The sequence below is a fragment of the Erigeron canadensis genome, chromosome 2 (assembly GCF_010389155.1).
Source record: "Erigeron canadensis isolate Cc75 chromosome 2, C_canadensis_v1, whole genome shotgun sequence".
Classification (NCBI taxonomy): Eukaryota; Viridiplantae; Streptophyta; class Magnoliopsida; order Asterales; family Asteraceae; genus Erigeron; species Erigeron canadensis.
In genome coordinates this window covers 27,338,103-27,354,773 of record NC_057762.1, presented here as the reverse complement: position 1 = coordinate 27,354,773, position 16,671 = coordinate 27,338,103, and the positions used below count along the sequence as shown (strand labels likewise).

Sequence of the window (16,671 nt, the reverse complement as noted above, 5' to 3'; positions counted from 1 at the left end):
TGAAAATTTTGAGAACTAACTGTTTGAAATTTGTGGCCTACATTCAAATTTATTTTATTTTTTTTATTATAACTAGCCGTTGATGATTAAAAAAAAACAAAAAGAAACAAACATGCAAACCTTCGTATTCACCACCACGGAAGCCTCCAATACGTGGTCTAATACGATCACATACTGCCCACACCCAATGGTGTGGACCGTATTGGTTGATGAATACGGAGCCCAGGGGTGCTATATGTTATACTAGTGTATTTTTTATGGTTTTTAAATTTTAGTTAATGAAATAATTTTTATTAATGAATTGTATTTTTTAGTTTATTTGTTAAATAGTATAATTTTTAGTTTCAAATATAAAAAATTAGAAAATAAATAATAAACAATCATTCAAAATGTCACATGGCGTAAGTCACATCAATCTTCAATATCCACTCATTTAGTATATTTTTTTTTGTTTTAAATATAAAAAATTAAAAAAATAATAAAAATCAATCATGTAAAATCACATGATGCAAGTCGTCTAACTCTTTAAAATCCTCTTATATCCACTTTTTTCAAAGGACAACTCTTTCTACACTTATGCCACATAACGTTAGTCGTTTCACCCTCCCCACATCACCACTCTTCTCAGCCTATTGATATTTTCATTTTAGGGCTCTACTTGAAATAAATAATTAATCATGTTAGATTATGATAAATAATTAAAATTGGTATACAATGATAAAACTAAAATTTAACATTATAAAGATGGTTTTATGATTGAGAAGAACTTAAACTAAAGTTAATTTAGACTTTTGGATAAAAATTGATAAAAAAAAGTTGTTTAAAGAAAATGGTAAGGAAAAAAATGTTATAGTGAACAAATGGCAAATTACAAGAAAAAATATTAAATGAAAATGGTGAAAATTTAATGATAATCTTAACTCTATCAAAAGTTACAATTTTAATTATTATTGACCGTTTCATCATATGAGACCGTTAGTAACTTCATAAGTGAAATACGTAAATGGTTAAATATTGTCATTGCTACCGACTACGTTTTGCGAGGTAAATACATAGTAACTAATTCTAATACCCGTACGATGTACAGTAGCTATATAAATTGTATCTATGCAGATAAAGCTTCCCATTTTATTTATGGGTTTGTCTAATATGCTGTTAACAGTACATAGTTATTTGTTGTTTGAACTCACATTCAGGGAGGGGCTGGGTTTTTATTTCATCACCTGGGAAAATTAATATGAGGGCAGGACTGATATTTGAGTATACTAGTGCTTAGACCCCGTGCGATGCACGAACAACCCTAAATAATTTTTCTTAAACTTTATTTTAAAATTGTATCAATGAATATATATAACTGAGTTGGACATAATAAAAATATTCTTATGAGTTGATTAATTTAAAGAAGAAGAATGCTAGATATACCTTGGGATTTATTAATAATACACAAGGGCTTAAAACACGTACATTGCACGCCAGAGAGAAATTATAAAATTGATTGCCCATAGTAGGCGCATATAAGAAGGATTATGTTGGTTACCTGGATGTGATAGGTATTATGAATTTTCTCCCACTTTGATATATAGACCCACGTGGATGCGCTATAACTTTAAATAATTTCTTTAACACCAGTTCAAGCATGCATGTAGCGAAGTAAATGTACTCCTATTATAACTAATGACCATTTTAAAAAAAATTAATGACTTAAAATGCATAGAAAAGTCTTATTTAGCACTAAAATAAACCAAATATACCTCATAATTTTCATCACAAATTTGATAGGCTGTTCTTTGTATAAGATTTGAAATTTGTTGATCATTCATTTTAACTCCAATAGTACTAGTGGCATCTACAATCCTAACTTGCATATTAAACCTACAAAAAAAAACATAAATACAATTTACCACACAACTTAATGATTATAGAGTTTTAATATGAAATATAAATATATACCTAGGATTGATGAGAACTCCTTCCTTGTTACATGAACAACAAATCCACATTTTGTTGTCCCTTAAAGCATCAATAATGTCGACTGCATTTATGTAGAGATCGATCAACTTAATTTCTTGAGAACCGTTCACACATTCCATTGAATACCATAACTGGCCTGTTGGAATAAAACCGATTGTTGCAACAACAACCACTTTATCAAACTGTCAAAATGAAAATGTTTATACATTAGAATGTTAAAAAGCTAGTTATAAATTCGAAAGAAAGTTATGTTAAAAAGTAATCTAATCAAAAAAGAAAAATTCACAAACAATGAATACTTACATATTCGTCCATCAGGATCATCTCAATACTACCTATGTTATTAACATCTCCATATAGAGGTTGCTTCCATAGCCGCAAATTCTAACCGTTATCGTACATGGCTTATCATTTGGACGCAAATTTCTAATTGAAACATGGTTTAGTGAAGTCATTCTAAAATTGATCTGTTATGTGTTTACGTTTTGAAATGCCTTAAAACTGAATGGAAGTGGCCTTATATAGACATAGACATGTAAGAAAGTAACCGCCACAATCAATACACGAACGGTTACATATTTAAATTTTCGAAAATTTGAACTTCTTGAAAGCATAACTAATCCGTTTTCGAAAATTTGAACTTCTTATAAAAATAACTAATCCGTAGACCTTCCAAGGAGCAATATTGTAATGATTTTTGAGCTTTTTTTTATTTTTAAGCATGCCATATAAGAAATAACCAACAAATTTTGAAGTGAGATTTATATAATGTAAGGATAATATTTTTTCTTTATTTATTTATTTTCCTGCAGTTAAAATATTTAAGAAGAAAAAAAAAAGCCTTACAATCTATTATCTGCCCCCCATCACCCGGATCTCTTCTGAAAACAGTAGTCAGATCGCCCCGATCGCTATATTCTAGAGAGATAAAATAAAACATAAAACTGAAATTTTTTAGTAGAGAGAATGTTCAAATTCCTGAAAGACGTCGTCGCCGGATCCGTGGCCGGCGTTAAAGATCTGCCTTACAATATCGGAGAACCTTACTCTTCCGCCTGGGCCTCTTGGACTCACTCTCGCGGCACTTCTAAGGTACACATACATCATCACATATATATATATACAATTCTATACATACTTGTCGTATGCTAGTATATCACTTTAATCTATACATACATATATAATGCTGTGATCAAAATCTATGAACTGAATTTCGCATTGTTTTTCGATTTTGTTAGCAAATATATATGTATATATCTGGTTATACAGTATTATATTACGGATCACTTGCACTTCAGTGTGATTTATTATTAATTCTGCGATGAAATATCGCAACCGGATTTTATATTGCTGTGAGATTTGGTTAGTAGATTGATTGAGCAAAATTATTGTAGTGAATTATCGTCGCACATCCTTTTTAGTTTTTATCTATTGGATTATGTTATGAAAAATATTTGGAAATGCGATCGTGACGGTAGATAGGTCTAGGAAAATGATAGTTTAAGTAGGAATGTAGGATTGAGAGAATGCGGTTTAGTATTTTATTTACGGTTATGATGAATCGTTATGCTTCAGCGTTGTTTCATGAACTTTGTGGAGAATCTAAGTTGTGCTTTATCTAGATGTATTACATAGCTTTGTCAGGGCTTGCAAATTATGTCAATCTAGTTGAGCAAAAGGTTGGTTTAGTCTTATAATTAGGGGACGACTTAAGAGCCTCTGGGTCCTGTTTTACTTGTTTATTTCTTTATTCTTTGGGGTCTATAGTCCCATGCTTTCTTTTTAGTACACGCCTTACTTTTCATCTAATGATGATGATTTCTAAGAAAATAGTAATTATGACATTTGTTGTTAGATTAGGTTAGCTATAACCCGTCAGCATTTATGCTGGAATTACAGTTCATTCTTCTTTTGCTTTTTCCATAGCCATATGCCACCTGCTTTCCATAAGGGTTCACAAAAACTTAGGATAAATTTTGCTGTCATTATTTAGTGAAATGAAACTGAGACAATTCTTGCTAGTGTGGTAATTACATGATTGATTTTAGTGTATGTGTCAACAGAGAGTCTGCACTAACATTTGTTAACAACCAGAACACAATTGTGGTTTTCCTCCCTAGGATAAACATTTCTTAAAGCCTGGTAGCTCCCTATCAAATTTCTGTCTGAATGTGAATTCGTATATTTCTTTGGGTAGCTCTAGTAATCTGTTACCCAGGATGATTTTTCCTGCCAATTACTTGTATCGACATAGCTTCTGAATACTTTATCTGTGGAGTATGTTCTTGTATACATAGTGTGCATTCTTTTAATCGATGGATGGGATAGAGTGTAACATCCATTTTGTTTCTCAGCTGGATGGATCCCCTGTATCAATATTTTCACTCACGGGAAGTAATGCTGGTGATGGACGTATAGCTGCTGCTCGTAATGGTGTCAAACGGCTTCGAACAGTGAGTTATATGTCAACAGCTAAATTAATTAAACTTTCATGAATATTCTTTATATGAACATGAGACTTGTTGATATGTGTTGCTTTCAATACATAATACATCTATATCTATAGTGTGGCCCATGGGCCATTCTCAGGCATGAGATATGCACTTAGGTATATGCTGCTTTCAGATGTATTATGTATATTAGACAACAACAGTTTCAATTCATCTGTCTTTTATGCATATTCAGTACGTTTAGTGATATTCTTTTGGTATTTGTAATCTGAAAGATTGAGGGGGTGTTTGGGCTGGATTATATGAATGAACTTATGCTTATAAGTTAAATAGCTGTTAAGTCTAATTAGCTCTTTTGGTTTTGGAAAAGCTCCATGTCACTGCCTTCTATAAAAGAGCTTTTTATACTAAAAGCACCTTTTATATAAAAGGGTTTGGATGTGTAAAGTGGAAAATGTGGATATATAGCCTGTGCGGACGCCTTCTCTGAAATTTCTAAGGTTGTATGGACTCGGTTTTAGATAAAGCTTATGAATGAGTGCTTTTTGTATCTTAGTTTTCATATTTATTTGTTGTAAGTGAAGTTTGAACTGAGTTTAAAGCTTATTTATTTCAGGTCAGGCATCCAAACGTTTTATCGTTTCTTCATAGTACTGAGGCTGAAATTAATGATGGCTCATTAACGAAGGTCACTATATATATTGTCACTGAACCTGTTATGCCCCTTGCAGAAAAAATTAAGGAATTAGGATTACAAGGTACAAAAAGGTACATAGGCTCATTGTGTCGATCTTATCGTCCTTTCTAATTGGGTCAATTGATACTTAATGGTATCTTCTCTAACGTTGTCTCTACTAATCTGAAATATCTGTTTCCTTAGACTTGATCTTATTAGGGCATTTACGGACACTAAGTTCTTTATTCTGTTCTCAAATGTGCCTATGCTTATATCCGATATTATATTGGTGTCTATGTGGTCTTGATTTGAACAGTTAAATCTAAGATCTAAAATTTGAGTACCATGGCAATTGGTTTTCAAAAGTATGAGGCTTTTTCTGAAATTGATGTGTTAAGATAGGGTTGTCTTTATTATTTCATCTTTTGATCTCTATATCTTAAGTTATTCTTCTGTTGGTTTCTTGTAATGGGTCTCCTTTAGCATGTCTCGACTAATTTGAGATAAAAGGTTTATAATATGCTTCTTTAGACTTGATCTAATTGGAGCATTTTTGGGACACTAAATTTTTTATGCTGTTTTTAAATGTCTCTATCCTTATTGCCATATTATTATACTTATGTGTTCAATTGATACAAGCCAATATCTCCCCCCATGAATTCTCTTAGTTTTATATACCATAGATAGCTCTCATTCATCTGATGAGTTCACCATGATATCAATTGGCTTAATTCTCTTTAAGATTCTATTGCATTTGCTTCTTAAGATTTAAGAATATCACCTCTTATGCAGTTTATCGTTTCTAGAGAGATGTTCCCAACGCTGCTTAACTGAGAACAATAAACATCCTCATCTGTGGTCTATGCTATTGTTGTATGTTATGTAGTTCTGTTATCCAATTATCATTTACTACTACTGCTTTGTGAAATCAGGGATGAGTATTATGCCTGGGGCCTGCAGCGGATAGCAAAGGCTGTGAGCTTCCTCAATAACGATTGCAAACTTGTGAGTACAGTTCTGTGAACTATAAATTACATATCTTGTCATGTGACATGACATGCTTCACTAACCAATATTAATTGTTTAGGTTGGGGTTTTCAAATTCTAGGATATGCATATGTAGTATTTACATTTAATTAAGTATTTTACTGGCTGGACATTTTATTCTTTTGTTTCTGTAATCTTGCTATTGCTAAAATTAATTTTTATGTAGTTAGAAGTTGCATGGATGACAGGCTCACTTTAAGTCAAAGTACAACCTAGTATATAAGGATGACTATTATTTCGGGATACAAACATAAGAATTATGACTGGGCATTTCCTACTCATAAGTGTGAACGAAACTGATACAAAAATAAATAACAAGTTTAGCATAAGCATTGTATAATTCTTTGACAAAGAGTTGATATTCAAGGTTACGGCAAGTAGTTACTGATCAATTTGCGTGTCCCGTTTTTGATATCCCATTTTTATTAAATAATTCTATTTGTATGATGTATGGACTTGGGTACAAATAAAGGACTTGAGCCAAAGATGAGTTAACTCTCTCTCTCTCTCTCTCTCTCTCTCTCATACACACAATGGTCATCCGAGTGTTCAAACCCACTATCTAAGGCTTTTAGATAGGTGGTGCGCATGTGCCACTTGAAATTGTCAAACCCACTATTTAAGTCTGTTAGATAGGCTGTGCAGATGCCATTTGGGGTGAAAAGAAAGACTCTAGATTGCTTAGACCTAATAGGTGTTATAAGAATAACTCAACATATTCATTAAGAGTAATAAGAATTTGGCAGTTGATATGGATATATAGTCATTTATTACCATTGAATTCGCAACCACTCGAGTTTGCTTAAGTGGCCAGCCACCACCGACAAAGCCTAGGCCCCACCATGTGATGTCCTTTATGTGCCTCAGGTTCTATCCCTCTTGCAAGCATGATTTTTATATATATATATGTATAGGTATAGGTATTTGCTCAAGTGTGGGGTATTGGGTGGAGGTGTTCAACTTTCACATGTGTTGTGTGACTTATGCAGTTGTGCATGTTGGTACCAATGCGGTACTGGGAATCAAGGGGTTTCCTCCAACTTACCCTTTTTTTTTAACATTAAGTTCGTTGATAAGTTCAATTCCATGAACCGAAATAAAGAAAATATTCCATGAACCAAAATAAAGAAGTTTTAAGCGATATATGAGCGAGAGGATGTGTTTATTCAACATTTGCAGTGTTTTCTGTGTATTCAGTGTGTATAATGTAGAGAGCTTGTTAATAGCCTTTTATGTTAGCCTTTTAAAGTACTTGAGAGTTGATGTGTCTAGATTGCTTTCTCTGATTGTTTACAGGTCCATGGTAATGTTTGTTTGGAAAGTGTGGTTGTTACTCAAACTTTGGACTGGAAGTTGCATGGTTTTGATGTTCTTTCTGCATTTGACGGAAACAATGAAGCATCTGCTGGACCAATGCTGGTACATCATTACTTGGAACTTGGATTTCTTAATTTTCCGCCTATAAAAAAGTTTTGTTTTATCATGTGAAAGGGGTAAATGTTTACTTGTTTAGTCATACATGTGTTTTACACAGTGAGAATTTAGATGTCCAATATAATGTGTGGGCTCTGTTACATTGAGGCAAATCATTAAACTTATGAACAAATAAATACCATGAATACTGAATGTATTAGATAATGCTACCAATTGGGGTTTATCAAATGCCTATCGAGTAGTGAGTCTAGTAACATGCCTTAACATATTATAAGATAAATGAAGCAATGAGGTGTGACCACTTCTATATATAACCTAGCCGAACCTTGATTCTGATTCTATTTTTTTGCACAATCTTGTGGAACAAAGCAGGGCTACATGTCTGAGAGCCATGATCTAGTAATTTTAGGGAAATGTAAAATTAGTAAGACTGAACATTGGTCTCATCCCTGCTATAATATATATTACATAGTCAGTTAGTTCAATGGGAATGCTTTTTCTTTTGTAACGAGGAACCATTTTCTGTTCGAGTTTCTTAGTGATGTTTTCAATTTCATAGTTGTATATAAAAGTATGTATTTGTATCGATTATGTTTTCTTCGCTGAAGTTTGCTATTTCTTCAAAGTTTTTCTAATGCATGCTTATCAAAACCTAAAAACTATCAGCCAACTTCTCAAGTTCTTTTTTTGGTCCAGGAATATGATTGGCTTGTGGGTGCACAATATAAACCAGTGGAGCTGGCAAAATCAGACTGGGCTACTATTAGAAAATCTCCACCATGGGCTATTGATTCCTGGGGTTTAGGTAAGCTTTTATGTCTCAGTTTTTGAAGTATGACAATTTCTTTCACTTAGTAACAATACGATCTTATAGTTTCTCTTTGTTCATATAGCATATTGTAAATGCAATCATGTGTGGGATTTTTGTCATAAACTGCATTAAGTTGCACATTTCCAACCAGACCAACCTTCTTGTAGTTCCTGAAATGTAAATAAGCATCTAGAAGTTGGTAGCAGATTTTATATCTATACAATGACAAGGATCATCCTGATCTTTATTCATAGTATATTTTGACAATGACTAACGTAGGTGGAAGTCTGCATGTCAATGCCGCTGATTAATAATACTTTCTTAGTGGTTTAGTTATCTTTCTGTTCTATATTTTATTAATGAGTTTGGCATGGGTTGAGTGCTCTTGTGTATGTATATTGTTTTTAAAATTATATTCTAGACCAAATTGAATAGTGGTTGGTTTACCAGGCTGTCTCATTTATGAGATATTTTCGGGCCTAAAACTGAGCAAGACGGAGGAGCTGCGGAATACAGCATTGTTACCCAAGGTCAGCATGTCATTATGGTCAGTGAGGGGTAACTCATAGATGCCCCTCAGAGATCTAATTTTTTGTCTTTGCAATTCCCACATTTCTTTCAACATTAAGTTTGTTATTTGTACAGGGCTTGCTTGCTCATCCTTGTTTGTTTGGCTGCTTTTATGGCCAGATAAAGTATTCATGTTAGTTCGTATTTATTTTTTGCAGTCTCTACTTCCAGATTATCAGCGCCTTTTAAATTCTACGCCTTCTCGTAGATTGAATTCGTCAAAGCTTGTGGAGAACTGTGGTTTGCTCCTATAAACACTTTTGTTTTGAATTTATGTAAAACTCCATGCTTATATGGCTTATATTGTAGCTCACTTTTCAGAGATAAAGCCTGTTAAGTTTATGGTTATATATAGTTATTTCTCTTGATTTTTTTTTTTAACTTTCACATTTACTTTTTTTACAAAGTTAATAATTGTTTTTAACTATTTTGGTTGATAACAACAGTTTCAACTTGTTATTGTAGAATTTTTTCAGAACAAGTTGGTGGATACTATCCATTTTATGGAAATACTTAATTTAAAAGATAGTGTTGAGAAGGATACATTTTTCCGTAAGCTTCCAACTCTAGCAGAGCAACTGCCTCGTGAAATTGTGCTAAAGAAGGTGTTGTTTTAATATTTCATTTTCATGTGCTAGGCTATATATATTAAACGATTTGCTATTTATAGCCCTTAGGGGCTAGGGCTATGGATAAATCACGGGAAAGTGTTGTACATGGCAGTTAAAAATTATTTGTAGGGGCGGTTATTATCATATACAACATTTTAATGCATGTTATTTATAGCCCTAAGGGATATGTATAGCAAAAACCTATATTAAATTGGAATCATTCACAAAACTTATATTTGAATGTGCAGTTACTTCCTTTACTTGCTTCTGCCTTGGAGTTTGGTTCAGCCGGAGCACCAGCTTTGACTCCTTTACTGAAATTCGGTGCTTGGCTTTCACCAGAAGAGTTCAACATAAAGGTCATACTCTTTAGTTATTTGTTTCACAGTTTTGCTCTGATCTAGCTGTTTTACATAACGGATGTTTTAGGAATTAGTTTACTTGTTTTAACATCTACTGATATCTGTTCCCAATGTAGGTCCTACCGACATTAGTGAAACTTTTTGCCTCCAATGATCGAGCTATTCGAGTTGGTCTCTTGCAGCATATAGATCAATATGGGGAATCATTTTCCGCTCAAGTTGCTGATGAGCAAGTAAGAATCTAACACTTTCACTTGCAAAAGCTGATTTGTTGTAACTTTGTTCTTCCATGCTAAGAGAATGTTTGTTGGTGCTTGTGAGCAGGTTTACCCTCATATAGCCACTGGATTTTCAGATACATCTGCCTTTCTGCGTGAATTGACTCTTAAGTCAATGCTAGTTCTTGCTCCAAAGGTATGTTCAGCTTCCACCGTCTGTGCTTTCTTTCTTTTATTCTGCGTTTGGCAGTGTAATATTTTTTTGAGATCATCTTTCTTTAAGATGACATGTTTTCATGGTTATTTATAATAATCTGATGTTGATTACAATAGAAATGAGACATATTATACAGTTTATAACTCATACTTACATCATTAATATGTAAGTCTATAGATATGTCCGCCATCGTTTCTTAAAGAAATACATTTTGTTGCTAAAAGCGTCAGAAGTTCATTAATCTACTGAGCTCATGAATGGATACTTGAAAAGTTCAAAAAATCGAAAGTTTACCATTTTTCCACAATCTAGAGACCAATAGTCTTTATTTTTTTGTTGTTGTCGCAATTAATCAATTCCCTATACTTTCATGAAACATCTGATGGATCTATCACACAGTCCTTTATTTTGTCCATTGAAAACATTGGGATTGGTGCAATCGTTTGTGTACTTCATTGCTTTATTTGCTCTGTTTATGTATTGTGCAGTTATCTCAGCGCACTCTTTCTGGGTCACTCTTAAAATATCTTTCAAAGCTCCAGGTAATGCATCCACCCACTGTCAAAGTGTCACTGTTTCTCTAGGTTGTCTATTCTATGTTTACACTTATTTTCATTATCGAGATAGGTGGATGAAGAACCAGCAATCAGAACAAATACTACCATACTACTTGGAAATTTGGCGAGTTATCTTAATGAAGGGGTTAGTAAAGTTTTTTGGATTCTCTTTTTCAAATACAGATGGGCGATGGGATCTCCTGACTATAAAATGAGAAGTTTAAATAATTGAAACTGGTTCATTTTTGGTGGTATGCTGCAGACACGTAAGAGAGTTTTGATTAATGCGTTCACTGTTCGTGCTTTGAGGGATACATTTCCTCCTGCACGAGGAGCAGGTAGAATTATATATATCTCAATCTAAAAGTTTTATTCTCACTAATTCACATTTATATACCTCAAGTTTGATGTATTGCCATATGTTTTTTGCATGTTGGTGGCAGGTATAATGGCTCTATGTGCAACTAGTTCCTATTATGATGCCCAAGAGATTGCTGTTCGTATATTGCCGAACGTTGTTGTACTTATTGTAGATCCTGACAGGTTACTATACTTTATTCTTCATGGTTATCAACTTACTTGTCATTATGTTCATGGTTTTGATATTTGTTCTAACTGGCAAATGGTATCTAATTATGTTGTAGCGATGTTCGATCAAAGGCATTTGAAGCAGTTGAACAGTTTTTGCTGATAGTGAAGCAGTTCCATGACAAGGTGTGCATCTTTTTCTTCCCTTTTTTGGAACACTTTTTGCTTTTTTTTTTTTTAAAATATTCAAACACTTTTGCTGCTTTTCTTATACACCAGTTGTATACAAGATAGCCTTTTATTGTCATTGACTTGGTCCTTTTATGCATTGGGAGGTCAAGGTTTTGCTTGGCTTATATAATTTCTACAAGAAACCTTAAAACGTATTTTGCTATACAGTTACTTTTATTTTGCTGAACATCATCTGATCAGAGTGAAAAATAAGTAATACAACATTTCAGCTATTTAGCGGTTCATTTTTTAGTGATTGATACTTGCGACTATGAAAACTGCATTATATTTTAAGATGAGTTTGAGTGGAAAGTAGTTAAAGAAAAACGAAAACCACAAGTCCTAATATGGTACACCATTAGTTTGTTATCACATCATGAAAGGCCATTAATTATGAAGGTAACCTTAGGTGATGCTGCATTTTGCGTGTAGAACACAATATTAATATGACCTAATTAAAAGAGGTTTTAAAATCTATTTATGAATACAATAGGTATGCCACATGAAAAGTTGTTGCAGGTGTACAACCTTAAGTGTTGGCAAAGCTGTTGGTAACATGGATCTTTAAATTTGTTTGTAGACACGTTCAGGAGATGCCGGTGAGCTTACAAACTCAGAAACTTCATCACATTCAGGCAATGCGAGTATACTAGGGTATGCCTATCTGATCCCTGATGTTTTTATTGCCTCGTAACTTTTACCATTCTTTTCCTATGACCAGATACATTGTTTTCACACCCATAAGCATATACAAAGAAATGAGTCATGCAATGTTGATTTATTCAAAGTTTATTTTCACCTTTATGAAGGGGTCAATTATGGCTATGATTGATCTCTAATGGGTAAAAGTAATACGTCTAGCCAAGCAAAAGTGGTTCAAACGGGTTTATAGTTACCACGCATATTGAAAATGTATAAAGCCACACGTCTTTTTATTATATGAAAGTTAGATTTTTTAAACATAATTATATTCGACTTATTGATTAATAATATCAAACTATAGATGTGTTACTTGTCCCTGCCAGTTTCCCACCTTTCCTCAAGTAGCTTCAGTTAGATACTTGCTTTTGAGGTTTTCTTTACTCTTTTTTCACAATTAATTTCTTCGTAAACTATATCTCACTGTTTTACCAGCTGATGCTTCTTTTTCTAAATGTCTAGGATATATTATAGGGTTATAAATGACAGCTTTCTGTAATATTCTAAAACCCGTAGCAAAGAGTTAATTTCAGAAAAATGAAGCATGTGTAGTTTGAAAATATTTTTTGTCTACAAAATCCATATTTTAGTTGTTAAATGACTAGTTAATGTTTTTCGTCAGTAATTGCATCATCTCAACCTCCCTCCTCACATGTCACACTTTTAAGAAAGACAAGTAGAGAGAGAATAACTAATAAGAGTGTTAAATTCATCCGTAACATGAAATTCAACATTTGGACTATGATGCAGATGGGCCATGAACTCTTTATCTATCAAAGGAAAGCCTGCTGAACATACTACTCCGCATTTGGCTGCAAGTTCTAGTGCACCAAATATTTCTGTGGTTGCCAATGCCAGCACAGGTAGGCATCTTACATTTCCATTATTATGGACCTCTTATCTGCCTACATGGAGCCTGGATTAGTGGTCATAGGTTTTCTAGACATTGTCAAATACCATGTTATTCTTAACTGTTAAGTATATAGATATAAAATGGTGATTTTAAGTTCTGACAACATGAAAGGTCAAAGCTATAGGTTATTATAGTTATTTCTTAACTGCTCAGAAGTCATACAAAAATTTTTGCTACTAACTAAAAGAAACCGGAGAAGGTGGAGGCTAACTAAAAGAAACTGGAGAAGGTGGAGGCGTAATATGTATCTCTCCCATGTTAAATGAAGTTCATAACTGGATTATTTTGTGGATAATGATAGTGGTACCAGATATCCATAGTACACCCATGGTCCGAGCAAGTTCATCTGCTGACATAGTCGATCAACCTGCCCCCGAGTCACCTACCTCAACTGATGGATGGGGTGAACTGGAGAATGGTATTACTGGAGATCACGAGAATGATAAAGATGGCTGGGATGATTTTATGCCGCTTGAAGACCTTAATCCATCTCCAGCTCTTGCAAGCATCCAGGCTGCTCAAAAGCGCCCCGTTGCACAGACAAAACCACCGGGTATCATCCACTAGCATTTTATCACAACTTAATTTATAGAAAATCACTATTATTCTTTTGCTATTGACTGCAAATGGAAATTAATGAGCAATCTTAAGGTTTGCATTCAGGTATAATGAAAGTTCAGGGTTAAAGAATATAAACATAGAGATAGAGCCCATGAAATGCAGGCCAACCAAAATTTTCTTGTTACTTTACCTAAATGTGGCAAAATAAGCAGGTCGGTCTTGGAAACAGGTCAAATTAGTATGGGTTGGGTTGTCCAGAAACAAAAGGTATATTAGCTTATATTTATCATTTATCTGAATAAAATGATCTAGATGGTTTTAAGCATTAAGAACACACTTTTCTGGTACCTGTTATGTTGAGAGGAAAACTCAAGTTGTCCGTTTTTTTAAAATCAAGTGGCGTGTCAAAGATGATTACAAAGTTATGCATTTTTATTTTTGTTTTGAATAAACTCAATAAGGAAATTTCAGGCACTAAAACACACTTTGGGCGACTCTCCACCTGTTTCACGTATTTCTATGCTAGTCATTTATGTTAATTTACATGTTTAATAAAAAAATAAACCCTGAATCGACCCAGCCATAAGTAAAGAGTCAAAATTGTCACCTTTAGTCTTGGTTATGTGTCCCTCTGTTTTCTAAAGCTTATTATGTGTCCTCTATTCTCTGTTATTTGTCATTCTGGCTAAATGTGATATTACGGAAAGTTGTATTTTTTTTATCTTTTGTTCTTCTAAACTCTAAAGTTTTAACCAGGATTATTCATATAATGTTTAATGTAACATTGATTTTTTATGAAATTATTTCCCCAATATTTAAGTTTGAAGTGATATTATTTTTGACATATGAAGTCACATCATATCATAACAAAAGTTTTATGTGCAGTATTAGGGAGTAAATAGTTTGAATGAAATGATGATTCAAGAGGTATTATGCATTAAAAAAAGAAAAAAAAAACATTTTGGGCTACTTTTGACCTGTTCAACCCATGTTGGCCCTTTTCCCATTAAAAGAACTTAATGTTCTATCCGTTTCAGTCGTACGAGATGAATTTTAACCAAAATTAACCCAATCCTAAGTAAACGGTTTTGATTGCCACCTCTAGTTCTTAATGTAGTTAAGTTACTGAACATACAAATGCTTTATCATGATTATCATCTCTGCTGCAGTTTCAAACATGAGATCAAAAACGTCAACCCACGTTACCATTAATGAAGATGATGATTTATGGGGTTCCATTTCTGCCCCTCCTCCTAAAGTAGCTTCAAAGTCTCAAAACGTGAAACCCAATGCCCCGGTTGATAATGACGACCCCTGGGCCGCCATTGCAGCACCACCGCCAACCACCAGGGCCAAGCCTTTATCCGCTGGTCGTGCCCGAGGATCTAAACCTGCTGCACCAAAATTAGGTGCTCAAAGGATAAACCGGACGTCTTCCTCTGGTGTATGATAGGTTTTTGGTTAAAGGAACTGATAAATAGAAAAAAAGAGAAGAAATTTATACGAAGTATTGTATATTAGTGTTATTACTAATTCTTTGTAAGTGGGTTATTAAAAGAGTAACTAAATGAGTTCGTCTTTTACCCTAATCAACAACTGTTTTAATACAAATTGTATTTTACTTCACTCAAAATATTTGATTTGTAATATACATACCAATTTATATTCATTCTTTCCAATCAATTTGATTGTCCTTGAGATATATTATAAGATTGATATGGTTTTTTCCTTTTTGCTTTGTGGGCATCACTTTTGTTAGGTAAGAGATCATTATTGTTTTCACTAATGTTTCAATAGAAATGGTGTAATTGCCAATATAAGATCATAGTGGATACTCGTAAATTTTGCAACAAATTCTACAAGCTAATAAAAGGAAACAGATTTTGACAACGCCACTCGAATATGAATGGGCCCAATGTGACAATAATCGAATCGACACCAAAACCCTTTTAATTTATTGTATCTATATAAATACCCGTATGATGATAATATGATATGTGAACTAAATATATGCAGCAAGGTTGGATCAAATGGTTAAGGTCATGGGTTCTATCCTCATCCCTTGCAAGGCCGGGGGTTATTTTCTATCTTCATCCCTCCAAATTTAAATTTTGTCATGTATTTTTTAATTTTACATAAAATTTTAAAAATTTTCTATAGGTTTTTTAACATTTTGCTCCCTTTTAGATTTATTTTTCATAAGTTTTCTAAGTTTGCCCCTTTTAGAATTTTTTCCTGATACTGCCTCTGTTTTGAGGGAAAACCAATTCATCAAGGTAATGATTCTTGAATCTGCTTTGACATCGGCTACTGGGGAAGGACCATACATGTTTGCTAACTCTGTTGTGGTGCTGCCTGCGTCATCAAGACCTGCGTTGTTACCTTAGCCGTTTTCACATTTGTCTATATATGAAATTTTCCCTATAACGAACATACCCTGTCTCCGCATCAGATCAAGAATAGGGTCAGAAGGATCAAAAACTGCTAATTCATATAGGGCCATCGAACCGGCCCAACCAGCAACCAAAGCTGTATGCATTATATGAACAGGAAGCAACCGTCCGGGATCATTCAATACAACAGTATGAACATGATACTAAGGCAAACCCATGGAAGTACCCCTTTATGAAAGAAAAAAGACACTACGTAACTTTATTGCATTGTAAAAGACCATGACTATGTTATGTACCCCCTATTTAGTGGATTATTTCAACGTAAGAGTTCATATTTGTTCTATTTTGTTGGTAATAATGGAACAATTTTGTTCGTAGGATCAAAGAGAAGCAGATTTATTCTATACTCGATAAGTACCAAT

The 16,671-nt window shown here is 33.7% G+C and overlaps 1 protein-coding gene across 2 annotated transcripts; it reads left to right on the top strand.

Annotated features, from left to right (window-relative positions):
- Nucleotides 1–2,847: 2,847 nt before the first annotated feature.
- On the top strand, nucleotides 2,848–15,539 carry LOC122589017 (N-terminal kinase-like protein). 2 transcript variants are annotated; one of them, XM_043761248.1, is made up of 21 exons: nucleotides 2,848–3,063; nucleotides 4,326–4,424; nucleotides 5,038–5,189; nucleotides 6,030–6,102; nucleotides 7,441–7,563; nucleotides 8,275–8,383; nucleotides 8,840–8,919; nucleotides 9,118–9,199; nucleotides 9,425–9,564; nucleotides 9,819–9,929; nucleotides 10,049–10,165; nucleotides 10,257–10,346; nucleotides 10,856–10,909; nucleotides 10,995–11,069; nucleotides 11,187–11,262; nucleotides 11,368–11,467; nucleotides 11,569–11,638; nucleotides 12,264–12,337; nucleotides 13,133–13,245; nucleotides 13,597–13,848; nucleotides 15,026–15,539. In XM_043761248.1, exons 1-21 carry the CDS (start codon nucleotides 2,938–2,940, stop codon nucleotides 15,304–15,306), a joined length of 2,397 nt encoding a protein of 798 aa, XP_043617183.1. In that variant the 5' UTR covers nucleotides 2,848–2,937; the 3' UTR covers nucleotides 15,307–15,539. The 2 variants fall into 2 exon arrangements, with proteins under 2 accessions (XP_043617183.1, XP_043617185.1); XM_043761250.1 differs by lacking the exons at nucleotides 2,848–3,063; nucleotides 4,326–4,424; nucleotides 5,038–5,189; nucleotides 6,030–6,102 and adding an exon at nucleotides 7,091–7,351.
- The last annotated feature ends 1,132 nt before the right edge of the window (nucleotides 15,540–16,671 follow it).

What these genes read in the sequence shown, in the direction of transcription:
- LOC122589017 (XM_043761248.1), top strand. Translation starts at nt 2,938, where the DNA reads ATGTTCAAATTCCTGAAAGACGTCGTCGCCGGATCCGTGGCCGGCGTT. An exon ending in GTGTCAAACGGCTTCGAACA is followed by an intron (nt 4,425 to 5,037) that starts GTGAGTTATATG and finishes TATTTATTTCAG; the next exon opens with GTCAGGCATCCAAACGTTTT. An exon ending in CGAGTTATCTTAATGAAGGG is followed by an intron (nt 11,070 to 11,186) that starts GTTAGTAAAGTT and finishes GGTATGCTGCAG; the next exon opens with ACACGTAAGAGAGTTTTGAT.